This window comes from Pezoporus flaviventris, unplaced genomic scaffold (genome assembly GCF_033815535.1).
Source record: "Pezoporus flaviventris isolate CSIRO_AGI_PZ_B2104156 unplaced genomic scaffold, CSIRO_AGI_Pfla_v1 ptg000007l, whole genome shotgun sequence".
Classification (NCBI taxonomy): domain Eukaryota; kingdom Metazoa; phylum Chordata; class Aves; order Psittaciformes; family Psittacidae; genus Pezoporus; species Pezoporus flaviventris.
This window is the reverse complement of record NW_026892555.1, coordinates 96,496,251-96,513,323: the sequence shown is the minus strand read 5'-3', so window position 1 is coordinate 96,513,323 and position 17,073 is coordinate 96,496,251. Positions and strand designations below refer to the sequence as shown.

General features: G+C 44.4%; 1 protein-coding gene across 3 annotated transcripts; it reads right to left on the bottom strand.

Moving 5' to 3' along the window:
• Window positions 1-668: 668 nt before the first annotated feature.
• Window positions 669-6,887, bottom strand: LOC133267347 (probable 2-ketogluconate reductase). Of its 3 annotated transcripts, XM_061449610.1 has the most exons (7): window positions 6,770-6,861; window positions 6,123-6,268; window positions 5,336-5,722; window positions 4,322-4,493; window positions 1,949-2,127; window positions 1,302-1,398; window positions 669-915 (listed from the first exon to the last, which is right to left on the bottom strand). In XM_061449610.1, exons 3-7 carry the CDS (start codon window positions 5,715-5,717, stop codon window positions 762-764), a joined length of 984 nt encoding a protein of 327 aa, XP_061305594.1. In that variant the 5' UTR covers window positions 5,718-5,722; window positions 6,123-6,268; window positions 6,770-6,861; the 3' UTR covers window positions 669-761. The 3 variants fall into 3 exon arrangements, with proteins under 3 accessions (XP_061305594.1, XP_061305595.1, XP_061305596.1); XM_061449611.1 differs by lacking the exon at window positions 6,123-6,268 and having other exon boundaries at window positions 5,336-5,720; window positions 6,770-6,887; XM_061449612.1 differs by lacking the exon at window positions 6,770-6,861 and having other exon boundaries at window positions 5,336-5,720; window positions 6,213-6,261.
• Window positions 6,888-17,073: the final 10,186 nt, after the last annotated feature.

Genomic DNA, 17,073 nt, shown 5'->3' with positions numbered 1-17,073 from the left:
TGATGTAATGTTGATGGGCAATTTCAGATGCATTCATAATTGTCATGGTTTAAAACCATCAGGTATCCCACTACCATGCAGCTGCTCGCTCACACCCCACCTCCCTTTCCCCCCGTCCAGGCAGGATCGGGAGGAGAACTGAAAGAATGTGAAACCCACATGCAGGTTGAGATAAGAACAGTTTAATAACTAAAGTACAATAGAATAGTACTACTAATAATGATAAGGAAAATAACAAGGGGAGAAAAGACAAAACTAGAAGGGGAAAGAAAAAAACCCAGTAAACAGCAGTGAGGCACAATGCAATTGCTCACCATCTGATATTCAGCCCAACCTGAGCAGTCTTCAGCCCCTTCCAGGTGACACCCCCCAGTTTATATACTGGGAATGACGTGCTGTGATATGGAATACCCCTTTGGTTAGTTTGGGTCACATGTCTTGTCTCTGCTCCCTCCCAGATTCTTGTGCCCCTCCGCACTGGCAGAGCGTGAGAGACTGAAAAATCGTGATCAGAGTAAGTGCGTGCTACTGAGCAACAACTAAAACATCGGTGTGTTATCAGCATTGTTCTCAGACTAAAGCCAGAACACAGCACTGCACCAGCTACTAGGAAGGAAGTTAACTCTACCCCAGCTGAAACCAGAACGATTATATTTGATCTGTATATACACACCAGGCATAATTGCATGAAGAGTGATCAAATTACTGTTTCATCACACCAGGACAAACACTAATGACAATAACATTAAATGCAGGCCGCTTTACAGTAATACTTCATTAGGGATAGGAAGACCTGTAAGACCTGCTTGTATGCTTTCTGTCATGTCTTCCATCATTAGGCGGCGTGTCTTTTTGGTGGCGCTTCCAATGTGAGGAGTTATTATAACATTCTTCAGCTTTAACAAGGGGTGATTCCTGGAAAAGGAAAATAAGTACTCAGCCAGTCACGCACAGAGCATTCATCTGTTATTTCATCACCTTGAGGGGGCCAGGGAAGTATTTAAAATAATAATGAAGAATAAAAAATAATTGCCCGACCAAAGCATACTTAGTGGAGTTCAAACTGCTGCCTTGCTTGTGGGTTTTTTATGCAACAAATCCTCCAAATGAGTCAATGTGAAATTTGCTTGGCTAGGACGGAAGGACTGGGGACATTGTTTTGGTAGGACCAGTGCACGTCCATCGTGTACTCCTACTAACAAGATTGTGTAACTTCTCACACGCTCACAAACTTGTACTTACTTTGAACCACAAACCACATACATACACTCATTTATACTTCACCTAAATACATCTCCTACCTTGGCAAGGGTTCAGGATACGTCACATCCAAAGCGGCTGCCTTAATAACTTTTTTCTGAAGGGCTTCCACCAAAGCATCCTGATCCACAACCAGACCTGGGTTACAGTAAGAAAGATGCTACTCTTGTTTTCAGATTTCCTACCGTTCTCTCACCATCCTTTTGCACAGTGGTCACGCATACAGCAGGGGCAGCAATGTTCACAAAGCAGAAGTGGCAGCAGAGGAAGTGTGGTGAAGTTGGAGGCGGAAGCTTGGGTACATGCAGTGGAGTTGGATAGGAATTTTAAAAGGCACAGTAAAATGAAGTACAACAAAATGAAGCACAGTGCCAGACCTCAGAGCAGGCTGTGATGTACGTTAGGAACAGCACTGCACTAAATAAGTAGCAAGCTTAAGCAGGACACTATGCAAGTACACATGGGCTTCTAACACTCCAAGCTCACTAACATTTTAGAGACCTACTTGCTCAAAATTACAGAATGCTTAAAAGTTTTGCCGAGATGTGTCCATGGACATCTAAATAATCTAGTAATCAAGACAACTTACCAAAAATTTCAGAGTGAGAGACACTCAATAGGGCTGGGTTTTCCCAGGACTTTTTATGCCAGCAAACCATAATGCAGTTTTGTTTATTGTGCATCCTACCTCTGCTGATGTTTATCAGAGTAGCTGTGGGTTTCATCAGCTCCAGCTCCCTCTTCCCAATCATTTTGTGTGTTTGTGGAGTCAGGGCTACAGACAGCAACACAAAATCTGACTGCTGGAGCAAATCATCTATCTTCTTACAGTAAACAGCTCCAACGGCACTTTCTTCTTCCTTGTTTCTGAAAGGAAAAACCCCAAATTAAGTCCAGCAGTAAGCAATAAGAAAAAAGTTCAAATCACCTTTAGATAAAAGGTTTCTTAATCATTTTCTTCACTCCATAATGCAAAGCAGTTAGACTGTTATCTGACTGAAACTCAGTATGTCACACTGTTTCCCACAATACCAAGTGCACTACACACAATTGTGCAGTGCTCTACCTGTGGAAGGGCAAGCAAGAAATGCGTGTAAAGAATCACATACATAAAGAATCATGCATGCAAGAATCATATGAATGCACTGAATAAACAATAAATAAATGCATTTGTGTCACAGCTTCTGCATGTGATGGGGTTTCTTTTCCAGCCCAAAAGCAAGACTGATATTTGACGTGAATTCCCTTGCCTTTGTAAAGTAACTTGTCTGTAAATTACTGAAGAAAGCCACAAGACAGCGCCAGGATTAAGTCTTCTGAAATTTGTTTCAGCAACAGTCAACCTGCTCTGTGCATCAGTGTTGCTTCACTGAAATAACAGGCTGCAGGACCTGCTGGTGCATTCCATAAGCATCAGGACAAAGTTGTGGCAAGTACTGCCCAGCTCCCATTAGATTCCCACAGATAAAAAGATGGCAAGGGCCTGATGGGACTCACAGCACTTATGAAGGGCACATACACCTCATCTAGAAGAAAGCAAACAGGCTAGCAAATCCAGCTCTTCACTGTCAGCTGGTTCTGAAAGGGTGAGATCATGTCTCTGCCTGTGTCCCAGCCTCACCTAAGTCACAGGAGTTAGAATCATAGAACCATAAAATAGTTAGGGTTGGAAAGGACCTTAAGATCATCTAGTTCCAACCCCCCTGCCATGGGCAGGGACACCTCACACTAAACCATGTTGCCCAAGGCTCTCTCCAACCTGGACTTGAACACTGCCAGGGATGGAGCATTCACAGCTTCTTTGGGCAACCCATTCCAGTGCCTCACCACCCTAACAGGAAAGAGCTTCCTCCTTATCTCCAATCTAAACTTCCCCTGTGTAAGTTTTAACCCGTTACCCCTTGTCCTATCACTACAGTCCCTAACGAAGAGTCCCTCCCCAGCATCCCTATAGGCCCCCTTCAGATACTGGAAGGCTGCTATGAGGTCTCCACGCAGTCTTCTCTTCTCCAGGCTGAACAGCCCCAACTTCCTCAGCCTGTCTTCATACGGGAGGTGCTCCAGCCCCTTGATCATCCTCGTGGTCCTTCTCTGGACTTGTTCCAGCAGTTCCATGTCCTTTTTATGTTGAGGACACCAGAACTGCACACAACACTCCAGGTGAGGTCTCACAAGAGCAGAGTAGAGGGGCAGGATCACCTCCTTCAACCTGCTGGTCACGCTCCTTTTGACGCAGCCCAGGATACGGTTGGCTTTCTGGGCTGCAAGCACACACTGAAGCCGGCTCATGTTCAGTTTCTCATCAACCAACACCCCCAAGTCCTTCTCCACAGAGCTGCTCTGAATCTCTTCTCTGCCCAACCTGTAGCTGTGCCTGGGATTGCTCCGGCCCAGGTATAGGACGTTGCACTTGGCATGGTTACATCCTTTTTAACCACATTAAAAGTTAAATGTAAAAAGGTTAAATCTGGGAGCGAAATCCTCCCGATTACTTCTCCTTTCCTCAGTCTATTACAGTGTCACCAACATGACAGGAAGGCTCAGGGAGACCAGTGAGATGTATCTCTCCCATTCCTTCCTGACTTTGTTTCCGTATAAGCTGGGAAATTAATTACCATCTTGCAGCAGGTATATATGTACTTTGCCACCCCAAATAAAGCGACAGTAATATAGCAGAGACTTTTTGTCATGGCTCAGAGGACACCACTAGTCCTGGCTGTCCCTGTCCCGCTGCTTCCCCACATCCCAGGACCCCATGGCAGGTTCCCTTCGGGCTATTAGCTCCTGTCCCAGTGATTCAGCAGGGCTGGTCCAGCTCTCCTCAGCCCCTGTCTGGCCTCTGCCCTGTGAGCTTGCCTGATGGTTTGGACTTTTGTGTGAACCTGGCCATGATCTGTGGCTCTTCCTGCTTCTTGGCACAATATTTAGTAAGAATAATACAGAGAGCACATTGTCCTAATCTTGCACAGAGAAAACAGGAGATCAGTTTGATAGTGAAAGGTACAAAAAACGCTTCAAAGCAGTGATAAAATACTTTCCATGGAGATGCAACCTGCTTTACCTCTGATTCCTGTTGTGGTACAAAATCTTCATCTCAAAGGCTTTGGCTCTCTGGGCCACTTTGTAGCCAATGGTTCCCATCCCCACGATCCCCAGGGTTGCCCCAGAAACTTCAGTCCCCAGCCAGTCTGCAGGGAAATACTCTGTGCTGGGGGAGACTGCCATCTGATAGCCTTGGGGGAGGGAAAAGATGAAAATATGTCATTTAAAGAATGTCCTGGCATCAGGTTACTAGTTTTGGGTTGCAGGGCTTTTTTGACTTTTTATCATAAAACAAGGCAGAAGCACAGGAATGGCAACAATCATACAATCATAGAATGGTTTAGGTTGTTATTGTTGTGTTTCTGGACAAGAAGCAGATAATGTACTGTTAACATGATGTCTGACATTGATTTCTTGCTAAGGACAGAAACATATCCAGCCCCTCTTTGGCAGACAAGGAAGTTAAGGCCAAAGCAGCAATCTTCCTTTGATGTGCAACTGATGAATCAGTTGTATTATCATCAAGACTTTCAGTAAGGTCAAAATACGGTTCCCAGCTGTCTTGTAGAAACAACAAAGTTGACCCAGAAAAGAAACACAGAGCATGGTGGAGGGATTTCTGGACAGCTTGTGCATAATAATGACTCAGATACATGTCAGTTTGGCAAAGACAGGATTCAAGCCTACTTGAAAATATCTCCTTTTAATCCCCTTTTAGTAAAATTTGAAAAGGAAGGACTGCAGTAAAGAAGTACAATGAATCAGTGGCTATGGGCTATGGGAGAAGAGGCCTGAATTTAGGGCTGTCTGAAGAAGGAACACACCTACCTTGCTGATATATCTGTTTGGAAATGGTACACAATGCATGCAAGTTATTGTCAACATGACAGGCTTGTCTTAACTTTTTCCTCATCCCTCTATTTTCCTTTATTTCTCCTTTTAAACTTACCTTTGCATCAGCACAGGCTTGCTAACTGCTTGTTTTGAAAGGTCACCTTTTCTCGAAAAAGACTAAAACCATTTCAGTTATTACCTTCCACAAGTCTCCTGGAAGATGCCAGCATCAAAGCCATCCCAAAGTCTGCAGTGTCAGTGGAAACGGCAAATGGAGTGTTGGCCACCTTCACACCATAGCTGGATAGGAGGTGCAGGTTCAAGTGATCTATTCCCACTCCAGAGCTTGCAACTATCTTCAAGTTAGGCAAGCTCTGGAGCAGCTCTTCATTAATAACTGGTTTGTGATACCACATATAAATAGCTCCGATCTTTTCACTGAGAGATTTCTTGTTTTCAAGATATTCTTTCATGCTGATGAGATGAAAATGTTTCTCCAGAAATTCAACGTGGTCTTCATATACTCCATGCTTCCCTCCTATACAGTCAATGAGCACGTAAGGCAGTTCCTGACCCTCCATGGCCTACTAAAGCAAGGAGAGACCAAAAAGACATATCCTTAGGAGACCCATTGTTCCTTCTTTGAAGAGACAGGAGTTGATCGGCTTCATTATGTGCTGTTTTCCCACTTGATGACAGAGTTGGCTAAAGATACTCACATGCTCAACTTTTATTGCATTCTTCCTGTGTTATTCAGAAGGATGTTCAATTTTTATACTATCTTGTTAGTTGTTTCTGGCACACCAGCTATGCTAACGCTTAAAGAGCTACCAGATGCTATCCTGATCACTATTCAGTATTTAAAGGTTGAAGTCTTGGTAATTTAAGAATGTGACCATGTGAGTGGGAGAGTATCTTTTAGCCCCCAAGTTCTACCTTTGATTGCCACCCATGCAACCATATTAATTAATAAGCATTCCTTATCTCAGGAAAAAGTCTTGTTTAATAGAACAGAGCTATAATTTTTGAGCTATGGACTTTGGAGTTATCAATTAACTTCCTGAACATAAGTTTACCCTTTGTTTTGCCTCAGTCTCCTTCGGTGTCCTGACAACTCTTCACTCTGCTGTCTCTGGAAAGAACCAACTCTATTATCTCAGGTTAAAGACAAGAGACCCCCACGCTGCCTCTTTGGCCACTCAGAGCCACAGCATCTGTGGTGCTGAACAGGCTATTGCATACCGGGCAGACACCAATGGGCAGCCCTTTCTCCCCGGCTGAGCACGCCGGGATGCGCAGCCCCAGGGCAGCTGTGGCAAGGCGCCGCTGCTGCCCACCCATTGCTTGACGGGGGCAGAGCCCCCGTCCTCCCCCATTTCGCCAGCCGCCGGAGCGCGGAGTAGCGGCTGCTTTCCCAGCCTTAGGGCGGGCTGAGCCCTTCCTTAAGGCGCCTGCAGTTGTCCCGGTCACCCTGCTCATGGGACTGGAGGACCTGGGCTGTGGGCAGCAGGGCTCGGCACGGCAAAGGAGGGCACGGGAGAAATCATGATACTGTCCCCGTCCCGCTCCCAGCCAATTCGAGCGCGGCTCAGAGACCCCGGGAGACACCCGAGCCCCGCAACCCCGGTCCTACCGAAGGTGCTGCCGGCCTCCCGTCGAGGGGCTGCGGCGTGGGCCGAGACGCGGAGGAGAACCGGTGCCCCGGGCAGCACACAACACCCGCCAGCGCCGGCTCCGCTCGCCGCCGCGCCCAACAGCGGGGCCGGACGGTAGGAGGGCGAGGGCGGAGTGGGGCCGCCCAAGCCGGGGCTGCCTGGCCGGCCGCGCGCGCTCTGCGGTGCCGGTCCGGTGCCTGCGGCCGCCCACCAACTTGCTTCTTGGGCCGGCAGTTGGGGTGAAGGGCAAGGAAAGGAGGTGATGGGGGGGGGGGGGGAAATTGAAGAATCACAAAGTGGCTTTGGGTTGGAAGGGACCTTAAAGCCCATCCAGCTCCAACCCCCTGCCATGGGCAGGGACACCTTCACCAGACCAGGTTGCTCCAAGCCCCGTCCAACCTGGCCTTGAACACTGCCAGGGATGGGGCAGCCACAGCTTCTCTGGGCAACCTGTGCCAGGGCCTCATCACCCTCACAGGGAAGAGCTTCCCAGTATCCAGCCACCGGCACCTCCGGCCCGGTGCTCGCTTGCCAGGCCGCAGCAACACCGGCAGCACCGCCTGCCCGCACCAGCAGCGGCAGGGCAGGCCCAGCAGCCCGCCCCGCTGCAGACCACCCCGGCCCGATCTGACTCGGTGCGGCTGAGCTCCCCGTGGCGGCTGCTCCGGCGGTGCCGGCTCCCCCTCGCGGCGCAGCGGCCCGGGCCTGCAGCGACACGGCAGCGGGAGCCGGTGGGCGGCTGTGAGCAGCTCTGCTCGCCCCGCGGGGGAAGAGAGGAGCCGAGCTGCGGGGAGGCTCGTGGGTACACATAGCCAGGCCCTGTTATTAAGGTGGGTGAGATGTCTAGGAAGTGGAACTAAGGCTGGTTGCTGCGTTTCCCCAGCAAGGCCTTGCAAACTGCTCCCCAAGGGCAAACGCTGCTGCCGTAGCATCAGGATAAGCTGGTCCATCACCCCCACACAGGTTGCTGTGCCATGTACTTCATCGGTGACACTAGAATACGATTTAACCATCCTTCAATTAGCTGTAACGTTGATGGGCATTTTAAAGAGGATGTGAGGGAAAATAATTAAATGTGTTATAAAATAAATTACACCAGTGTAAGACTCTAGACTTGAGTTTTTCATTGAAGTTCATGACAAAATACTGTGGTTTTCCACACAGAATGTCTTTTGGTAATTTAAATAAATCAAAGCCATTCACTAATGTCATGCTTTAAACCCAGCAGGTATCTCACTACCATGCAGCCGCAGCCGCTCACTCACACCCCACCCTCTTTCTTCCCCATCCAGGCAGGATGGAGAGGAGAACTAAGAATGTGAAACCCACATGCAGGTTGAGATAAGAACAGTTTAATAACTAAAGTACAATAGAATAGTACTACTAATAATGATAAGGAAAATAACAAGGGGAGAGAAGACAAAACTAGAAGGGGAAAGAAAAAAAACCAATAAACAGCAGTGAGGCACAACGCAATTGCTCACCATCTGATATTCAGCCCAACCTGAGCAGTCTTCAGCCCCTTCCAGGTGACACCCCCCAGTTTATATACTGGGAATGACGTGCTGTGATATGGAATACCCCTTTGGTTAGTTTGGGTCACATGTCTTGTCTCTGCTCCCTCCCAGATTCTTGTGCCCCTCCGCACTGGCAGAGCGTGAGAGACTGAAAAATCGTGATCAGAGTAAGTGCGTGCTACTGAGCAACAACTAAAACATCGGTGTGTTATCAGCATTGTTCTCAGACTAAAGCCAGAACACAGCACTGCACCAGCTACTAGGAAGGAAGTTAACTCTACCCCAGCTGAAACCAGAACGATTATATTTGATCTGTATATACACACCAGGCATAATTGCATGAAGAGTGATCAAATTACTGTTTCATCACACCAGGACAAACACTAATGACAATAACATTAAATGCAGGCTGCTTTACAGTAATACTTCATTAAGGATAGGAAGACCTGTAAGACCTGCTTGTATGCTTTCTGTCATGTCTTCCATCATTAGGCGGCGTGTCTTTTTGGTGGCGCTTCCAATGTGAGGAGTTATTATAACATTCTTCAGCTTTAACAAGGGGTGATTCCTGGAAAAGGAAAATAAGTACTCAGCCAGTCACGCACAGAGCATTCATCTGTTATTTCATCACCTTGAGGGGGCCAGGGAAGTATTTAAAATAATAATGAAGAATAAAAAATAATTGCCCGACCAAAGCATACTTAGTGGAGTTCAAACTGCTGCCTTGCTTGTGGGTTTTTTATGCAACAAATCCTCCAAATGAGTCAATGTGAAATTTGCTTGGCTAGGACGGAAGGACTGGGGACATTGTTTTGGTAGGACCAGTGCACGTCCATCGTGTACTCCTACTAACAAGATTGTGTAACTTCTCACACGCTCACAAACTTGTACTTACTTTGAACCACAAACCACATACATACACTCATTTATACTTCACCTAAATACATCTCCTATCTTGGCAAGGGTTCAGGATACGTCACATCCAAAGCGGCTGCCTTAATAACTTTTTTCTGAAGGGCTTCCACCAAAGCATCCTGATCCACAACCAGACCTGGGTTACAGTAAGAAAGATGCTACTCTTGTTTTCAGATTTCCTACCGTTCTCTCACCATCCTTTTGGGCACAGTGGTCACGCATACAGCAGGGCCAGCAATGTTCACAAAACAAAGTGGCAGCAGAGGAAGTGTGGTGAAGTTGGAGGCGGAAGCTTGGGTACATGCAGTGGAGTTGGATAGGAATTTTAAAAGGCACAGTAAAATGAAGTACAACAAAATGAAGCACAGTGCCAGACCTCAGAGCAGGCTGTGATGTACGTTAGGAACAGCACTGCACTAAATAAGTAACAAGCTTAAGCAGGACATTATGCAAATACACGTGGGCTTCTAACACTCCAAGCTCACTACAAGGGCAGCGGCCCTGTTCTCTCCCATTTTGCTAGCCATCAGAGCCTGGAGTAATGGCTGCTTTCCCAGCCTTAGGGCGGGTTGAGCCCTTCCTTAAGGTGTTTGCAGTTGTCCCGGTGACCCTGCTCATGGGACTGGAGGAGCTGGGCTGTGGACCACAGGGCTCAGTCCGACACAGGAGGGCATGGGGTAGCCTTCCAGTTTTGAACACTGCCAGGGATGGGGCAGCCCCAGCTTCTCTGGGCAACCTGTGCCAGGGCCTCACCACCCTCACAGGGAAGAACTTCTACCTCAGGTCTCATCTAAACCTCCCCTCTGTCAGTTTAAAGCCATTCCCTCTTGTCCTGTCCCTACCTGCCCTTGTTAAAAGCTCCTCTCCAGATTTCTTGTTTGGAATCTGCCCTGAGATCTCTGAGCCTCCTCCAGGCTGAGCAAGCCAAACTCTCTAAGTCTGTCTTGATAGGTGCTATATGTTTTGTGTTTCTAAGCTCCTAATGATATCAGAATAATCAGGGATTTTGCATTAACATCAAGCATGCTGGTTCTTTGCATACTATCTCTGAATACCAGCTATTGTATGGTCTCTGTTGGTCATGACATTATTTGCATGTGAGTTCATGTGGCACGAAGAATCAGTTGGCTTTGAGGGCAGACAGCAGTGACAGATTTCATTGCACACATGAAGGTCTTTTCCTTCATATAATAACTAGCCCTTATGTGCTGCTGTCTCTCCTGACTCCTGTACTGCTTTGCAAAAGAATGGATTACAAAATCGTGCCTTCTTGAATTCTATCAAACACATTTTGATATGCTCAACATCAAGGCAGTCAAGTTTAACACCAAATCCTCTATAAAATGACTAATGGAAAGATGAAGCATAATAAAATGTTGTGATAATTATACCAAAGCATAAATGGTTCTAATTATCCTGGTGATGATTTTTGAGTATCATTTGCTTACATGGATTTGAAGTTCAGACAAGTAAAGCAAAAATTCATTACCTAGCAAGATCAAATCACAGCATGTTCACTGGATTCTTAGTTAGGTATACTTGAATTTTCCTTTTAAAAAACCTCGGACAAACCCATTCACATCAACTGATTCCAAGTTTGCTGATAAGACATAATGGGTAATCCTTTAATTTACTGCTCATGTTATAGTACCTGGGACCAGAGGACTATTGTAAAGCCCTCTCAAAAATCCAAGTCATTCTTGCCATGAAGCAAGGAAGAACGTCTACCATATTTTAGTAGTGAAGGTTAAAAAAACCTCCCAACTTTGGAAGGACAACGTGGTTATTTTTCTCTCTGCATATCAAATCAACAAATTTGAATGAACAAAATGAATGAGGACTTAGAGGAGGTAAAAAAATAATAGTCAAAGGAATGTTACTCTTTTTGTAAGCAAAAATTCAGGACATACATATGAAATGGCAAGAAAATGGATGTGTTATGTGGTTGTATGTGGAGAGTAACAGATGGTTTCGAAGTATTTTTGTGAACTTGAATGTTTAATTTTCACATTATGGTTCAGCTGACCTATCTCTGTAAGTAATGTATCTGTATAGCAACATGTGTGACAGAAGAGGTCAGGGAACTATTTATAGTAGGAGTGATTGAAGAGCTATTCAAATTACTGAGGCCCAGAATATCACAGTGTGGGCAGCAACCAAATCACGGTTACTGCAAGCCAAGTGTGATGAAGGTAAACCAAGATGAGAGTGTTACACAAGTGCACTATCTTGTTCTAATTAGATTTAATTTGTAGAGTACCTTACAGACCTCTATGTAGTATGTGAAACTGAATTACATAGTGTTGCAGTGCTCATTTTCTGTTATAGAAGGGGATCTATTATACCAGTTTTGTGACAGAGTTCTCTGAAATACATGCCTGTGGGTGTGAGGAAAGAAGTGATGCACAATCTGTGATCTTCATTCCCATAATTAAACATTGCTGTTGTTGTCCATGTGATACTGCAGGGCAAATAGATGCCTGCAGTGTTAATAAGTTGCTTGCATAATAATTGTTTCTTAGGATTGTTTCTTAGAACCTTTGAAGTATTGTATTAGCCCAAAAGACTTTTGCATAATATAATGTGTACATTTCCCAGGTGGAATGTATAGACTAGCTGAAACATGAAACTGGAGAAGGACATGCATTTCCCATGTCTATGCTATGTGTCATAAAGCAATATTATACAGAATCACACACTGGTCTGGGTTTGAAGAGACCTTAAAGCTCATCCAGTTCCAACCCCCCCGCCATGGACACTTTCCACTAGACCAGGTTGCTGCGATCAGGATTCATAGGACAAAAAAAGTAGAGGCAGGAGATCTGCATTCATGGGTTTGACGTTTCAGGCAAGGCTAACCCAAGTGATCCATTTGTTTTCACTGGCTCTAAACCATCATGAAATGTTATCACTAACCCATCTATTTGCCATAGGCAAGGTCAGCTTTCCCATTAGAATACTTCAGCATCATTTTATTCCAGATCACGTACTCTTCACTCATCAAAATGTTTAAAACATTAATACAAATCTGGATTAATGGAGTGAACTGTAATTGATGGTATCTTTGCTCATGTGGCCACTGCATTTTTTGATCCATTTTTAGTAATTGCATTTATTGTGTTTTCCAAGCACAGTCTAAGTAGAATAGCAGAGATGGGCAACAGCATCTAACAGGAGATGGGGAACAGCATCTAACAGCACAGGAAGGTTTCCTTAACTGTTAATTTGATACTATTTAATAAATATTCATAGATCAAGGAAAGGCAGGAAACAAAGGGCCAATTTTTGCAGTGTGTTGCAATTTAACTGCAGCAGAAAGCTAAGTACCACATAGCCTTACTAGGAAGAAAACTAACCCTACTCCAGCCAAAACCAGAACACGATGTAGTTTGACAAGAGAGGTAGTTGCTTCCGGAGAACATTCGGGAAAGTTGTCCTTCAAGTGAGACAAGGAGGCACAAAAGCACAAAATGTAATCAGTTCTAAGTAATGTTAAGTTTGATCGCATTGTAATAGAAAATAACTGAGGTGCTTGAAGGTAGTTGATATAGTTTTAGGTCCTTAGGACCTTAGTATCAAAAGTATAAGAAAAACAGAATAGAAAAACAGGACCTGGGGATGGGGAGTATCTGGGACTAGCAGATGTCCAGGATGGGCACAGGCAAACTAACTGATAAGTAGAAGGACAGGATGATTGCTATGTCTGTAATGTTAATTAAGTTGGTGTTTCAAAGACTGCCAGAGTTATGAAGACTGTTGGGAGAAGTAAACGACCCTCAAAGACCACCATCACATTTTTGTATGCATGGGGGAAACTTTCTGGAAAATGATGTAATGCATGTGTAGCCTCATGAATATGTATGTATGCCCAGGGACTATATAAGGATGGCCTGTGTAGCAATACGGTGAATACACGTTAGGAGGAGCTATACCCTGTGTCTCCCTGCGCCACAATAAAGTACACCCCCTTGTCAACTTGAAAACTTTGTTGGTGAGTTTGTTCCTGGGGTTTTCTCCGCATCACAAGTGATGATTTTCTGTCTGTGGAATTCCAAATAGTGACTATCTTCAGCGAGTAAAAGGAAGTGGAAATGGCTCTGTAAAGATGTGTGAGACTACAGGCAAAATCTTAGCTGCACTTAATGGCAACTTTGCTATCAATTTTACTGATAAATTATACTATTCGTAAAGTCATACTATATAATAAAATGCATAGCACTGTCACTTGTGTACAAGTTGTGTACTGGTTTACTTGTCTTTTGGACTTGTATTAAGACAACAGAGAGTACATAAACACAACTGAGAGGACAGCAGACTGTTTCTTACAAAGCTTTAGCGAGGTGGATAAGCATTCTTCTGTTGAAAGAGTACTTTTTCCTGTGGGATTTGAATTATTAATTGTAATACAGGTGCTATTTCTAATGGAGGATAAGCTGTGGGATTTTGACTTTTTCTATTATAGTAATTGCAGTAACAGTAGTGAAGCTCCCTGTTGTATCTTGTTTCAAATATAGTTATTCTTGTGAACGTCCAGAAGCAGTGATACAAAACAGAGATTTTCATTTTAATGCTGTATGTGTTTTGTGTTCCCACTAATTTACAGAATGGTGCTAGAAGCTTAGAGGGCTCCAGGTGTATGTCCAAATATTTGTAGAAAGCTGAAAATCTGGAGGTAGACTGCACATAAATTTAGTATTACAAACATGGTAGCATGTTCATCTTGAAGACTAATTTTCCTTAGTGCTAGTTATCTAAAATGTCTTCCAAAATGCAGTCTCCTTTAAATAGATTCTGAGTACATTTCTGGAAGCTGACTTTTACCTCAGCATTTTGTGTCTCAGGAGCTAGTTTAAATGAAGACTTCCACATGGAAAGTTAGTAATATTTCTAGCCACAAAGCTTTCTTTGTTGGTTTTGATAGCTAATAGAATGGGAACAAAGTGAATTATGTAGTCTAAAGTGACATTTTCTTTAGGACTATGTAACCTACCAAGAAGCGTAATTGTGAGGAAATTAAAATGTAAAAGCTGTTTTTTAATGACATGTGACAGACCAAGCCAGGGCTTTTCATTCCCACTTGGAACAGGTTTCTCTCAATGAGCAAAACGTAAGAATAAAAACCTTTAAAGCTGATGGGGGGGAAGAGAATAAAGAGAGCTGTGATGTTTTTTGCACATCAGCTAGGGAGCACTTCACAAGGTATGGGTAGGCAATGAAGAGCTGCTAGTATGTTTTCAATTGCTTCCTCTGTTACCATGTAGGTGGCCTTATCTGCTTTAATGCCAAGGTGAGGCATAATGACTTTATTTAATTGGAACAATGTATGATATCTGGGAGAAAGGAAAAAAGTATCTACTGTTGTTCATCCAAATAAAGAGAAATCCAACTTTAGATTTTGCACTGTATTTATATATAATGTTAATTAAATATAAATTTACAAGTTTCACTTACATCCACAGAACCTGATAACTTGTCTTAGCTAAGTTTGGACATCAAAAGTACATGCAAAAAGTTTATACTGGGCTCTTTTGTCCAGAAACAGACTTTTGTCATTAGATAGGAATTTGAACTATGTCAGAAGAGAGATTAAGCCTTCCTGATACATTAACCCTACACAATGGTCTGAGCTATACTTATGCAATTCAGATAATGAATAGTGATGTCCTGGCACACAGATATAACCAAATATGCCCCAGGCCAAAATGCCATCAAAGTTAACTACATGAAACACCATTCTAGTAAAGGTGTGTTTTTTACAGAAGTAGCCTTTGGGCCCAGAAGATACGCAGTACTTCAGCCTTGTGTTGGGAAACAAGCCTGTTGGGAGGGAAATCTCGGGGCAATGCAGCAGGTCCAAGAAGGGAAGACCCCAGTAGTTTCCACCCATTCAAGGGCAAATTGCACTTTCAGTTAACGCAATCTGTAAGTGAAGCACTGCTGCAGCTTGCTATGGTGATTCTATGGAGGGTGTTTAATACTCCCTGGGGCACACAGGCCCTCTCCTGCTGTTTTCTGGCACCCAGCCTTCCTTTTGGCCTATTATCAAACTCAACATCTGTGATACATCCCATTTGTATTCATGGCTCACACATCCTTTCTGAGAATAAACAGAGATGGCAGTGGCTCCAGGTACCTGACATCCAAAGAAGAGGCCCCGGTAGCACCTCAAGATTACCAGTCTGCATAGCAGTCACCAGTGGACCTTGGTCAACTGCTACACCTCATTTGGAATAAGAATGTGTCTGAGTGCCATTTGCAAGTAATAATCTGAGAATGAAAAGAGAATAGAAGGTGAGAGAGAGGAATTTCTGCCATGCCTGATCTGGCCTGCAGTGGATGCAGGGAGGTGCTGCATGTAACACAACTGGAGACAGCTCATACTTTCTTGTCAGGCCAGTCAATGGTTCTAAAGGACACCTCAGCTGGTATCAGTAAGAGGAGCTGTGCTTTTCATCAGCTCCATCTCTCTTTCCTCAATCAGACTATGAGTGAGGTGTCAGGCTTGCCATCACCATTACATAATCTGCCTGCTGGAGCAAGCTATCATTTCACGGTAAGAGGCACTGACAGGTTGCTCCTCTTGCTCTTTCCTGGTGGGGTAAAAAGGGATCACATGGTATTTCAGGGCATCAGTCATGAAAATATTTTCTTCAGTGATATCACTGGTATACAGAATAAGGGATCTGATTATCACAGTCATGTAGCAAAGAGGAGGCAAACAAAGATGGATTTAGTTTCAGCTGGCTGTTTAGGCCCTTCTGGAAGACTCCAAGGTCTACAGCAGGGGATGGATTGCGTGCCTGCATCTCAGCCAGTGCAGGGCCCAGGGCTTTCTTTTAAAGTCTGCAAGTGGACTAAGGCTAAGCACTGGAACAGATGTCAGTACATGGTCCATTCTCCAGGATCCCCTGTGGGGAAAGGGGAAAGTGCACCTCAGGGGCTGCAGTAATCACTGAAACCATAGTAGTGGTATTCACCAGAACTCATCTGTGTGAGCACTAAGCATGCTATTGGTTCTCATCCTGTTGTCATCCTCCAGTGAACCTGTCATTTTCTGATGAGTGGAATCAGCAAAGCAGCTCTTCGGCATGCTCCAGGCTGCCCCAGGACTTTCACAAAACTAAGTGTTCAACACAAAAAGTTATCAAAGCAGAGCGAGATTTTTAGTTTGAACTTTTCACAATCAAAAGGAATACTTGCCATTTCTCCTGTTCTTTGTAAATCTATCTGACTGAACTTTTGGAACTAAAGAAGCAATGATAGGGTATTGTGTGTACAAACTTCTGTTCCAGGCTGCAAGAGAATAGCTTTGAGTTATCTCCTCCTTAGCCTATAAATAAAGAGTTACACTAAGAAAATAACTTCAGTGTAACTTTGGACCATTTATCTGCTAACACATGCATTTTATTGTTTTCTTTCAGTGTCCAGGTCAACAACCAGAGATTAAGTGAGTAAAGAAATAACTGGAACTACAGCCAGTTTTGCAGCATGCAGAGTGCATCGCACTTCAGCACATAAGCTTGAAGTGTAAATATGCTTTAAAATTAGCAGGTTTTTCATTTCTGTTGTACTGTGTTGCACAGTCTGCATATGCAGAAAATCACTGAAAGCCACATGTACTTGCACTGCAGCTTGTCCCTTTCAGTCAGGGAGGAGTAAAATTCTCTCAGGGTAGATCACAGTTTATAGCAGTAAACGTTTGTTCTGCTTGTTGGCTGCACCTTGCCTGATTGCCTTGAGTTGGCCTTGCGTTGTACATGGGGGTTTTGCTCACCTTTACACTGAAGAGCCCCTGTGCTAAATCTCTAACAAGGATCAGATTTCCAGATACACAGGATAGGAAGGACTAG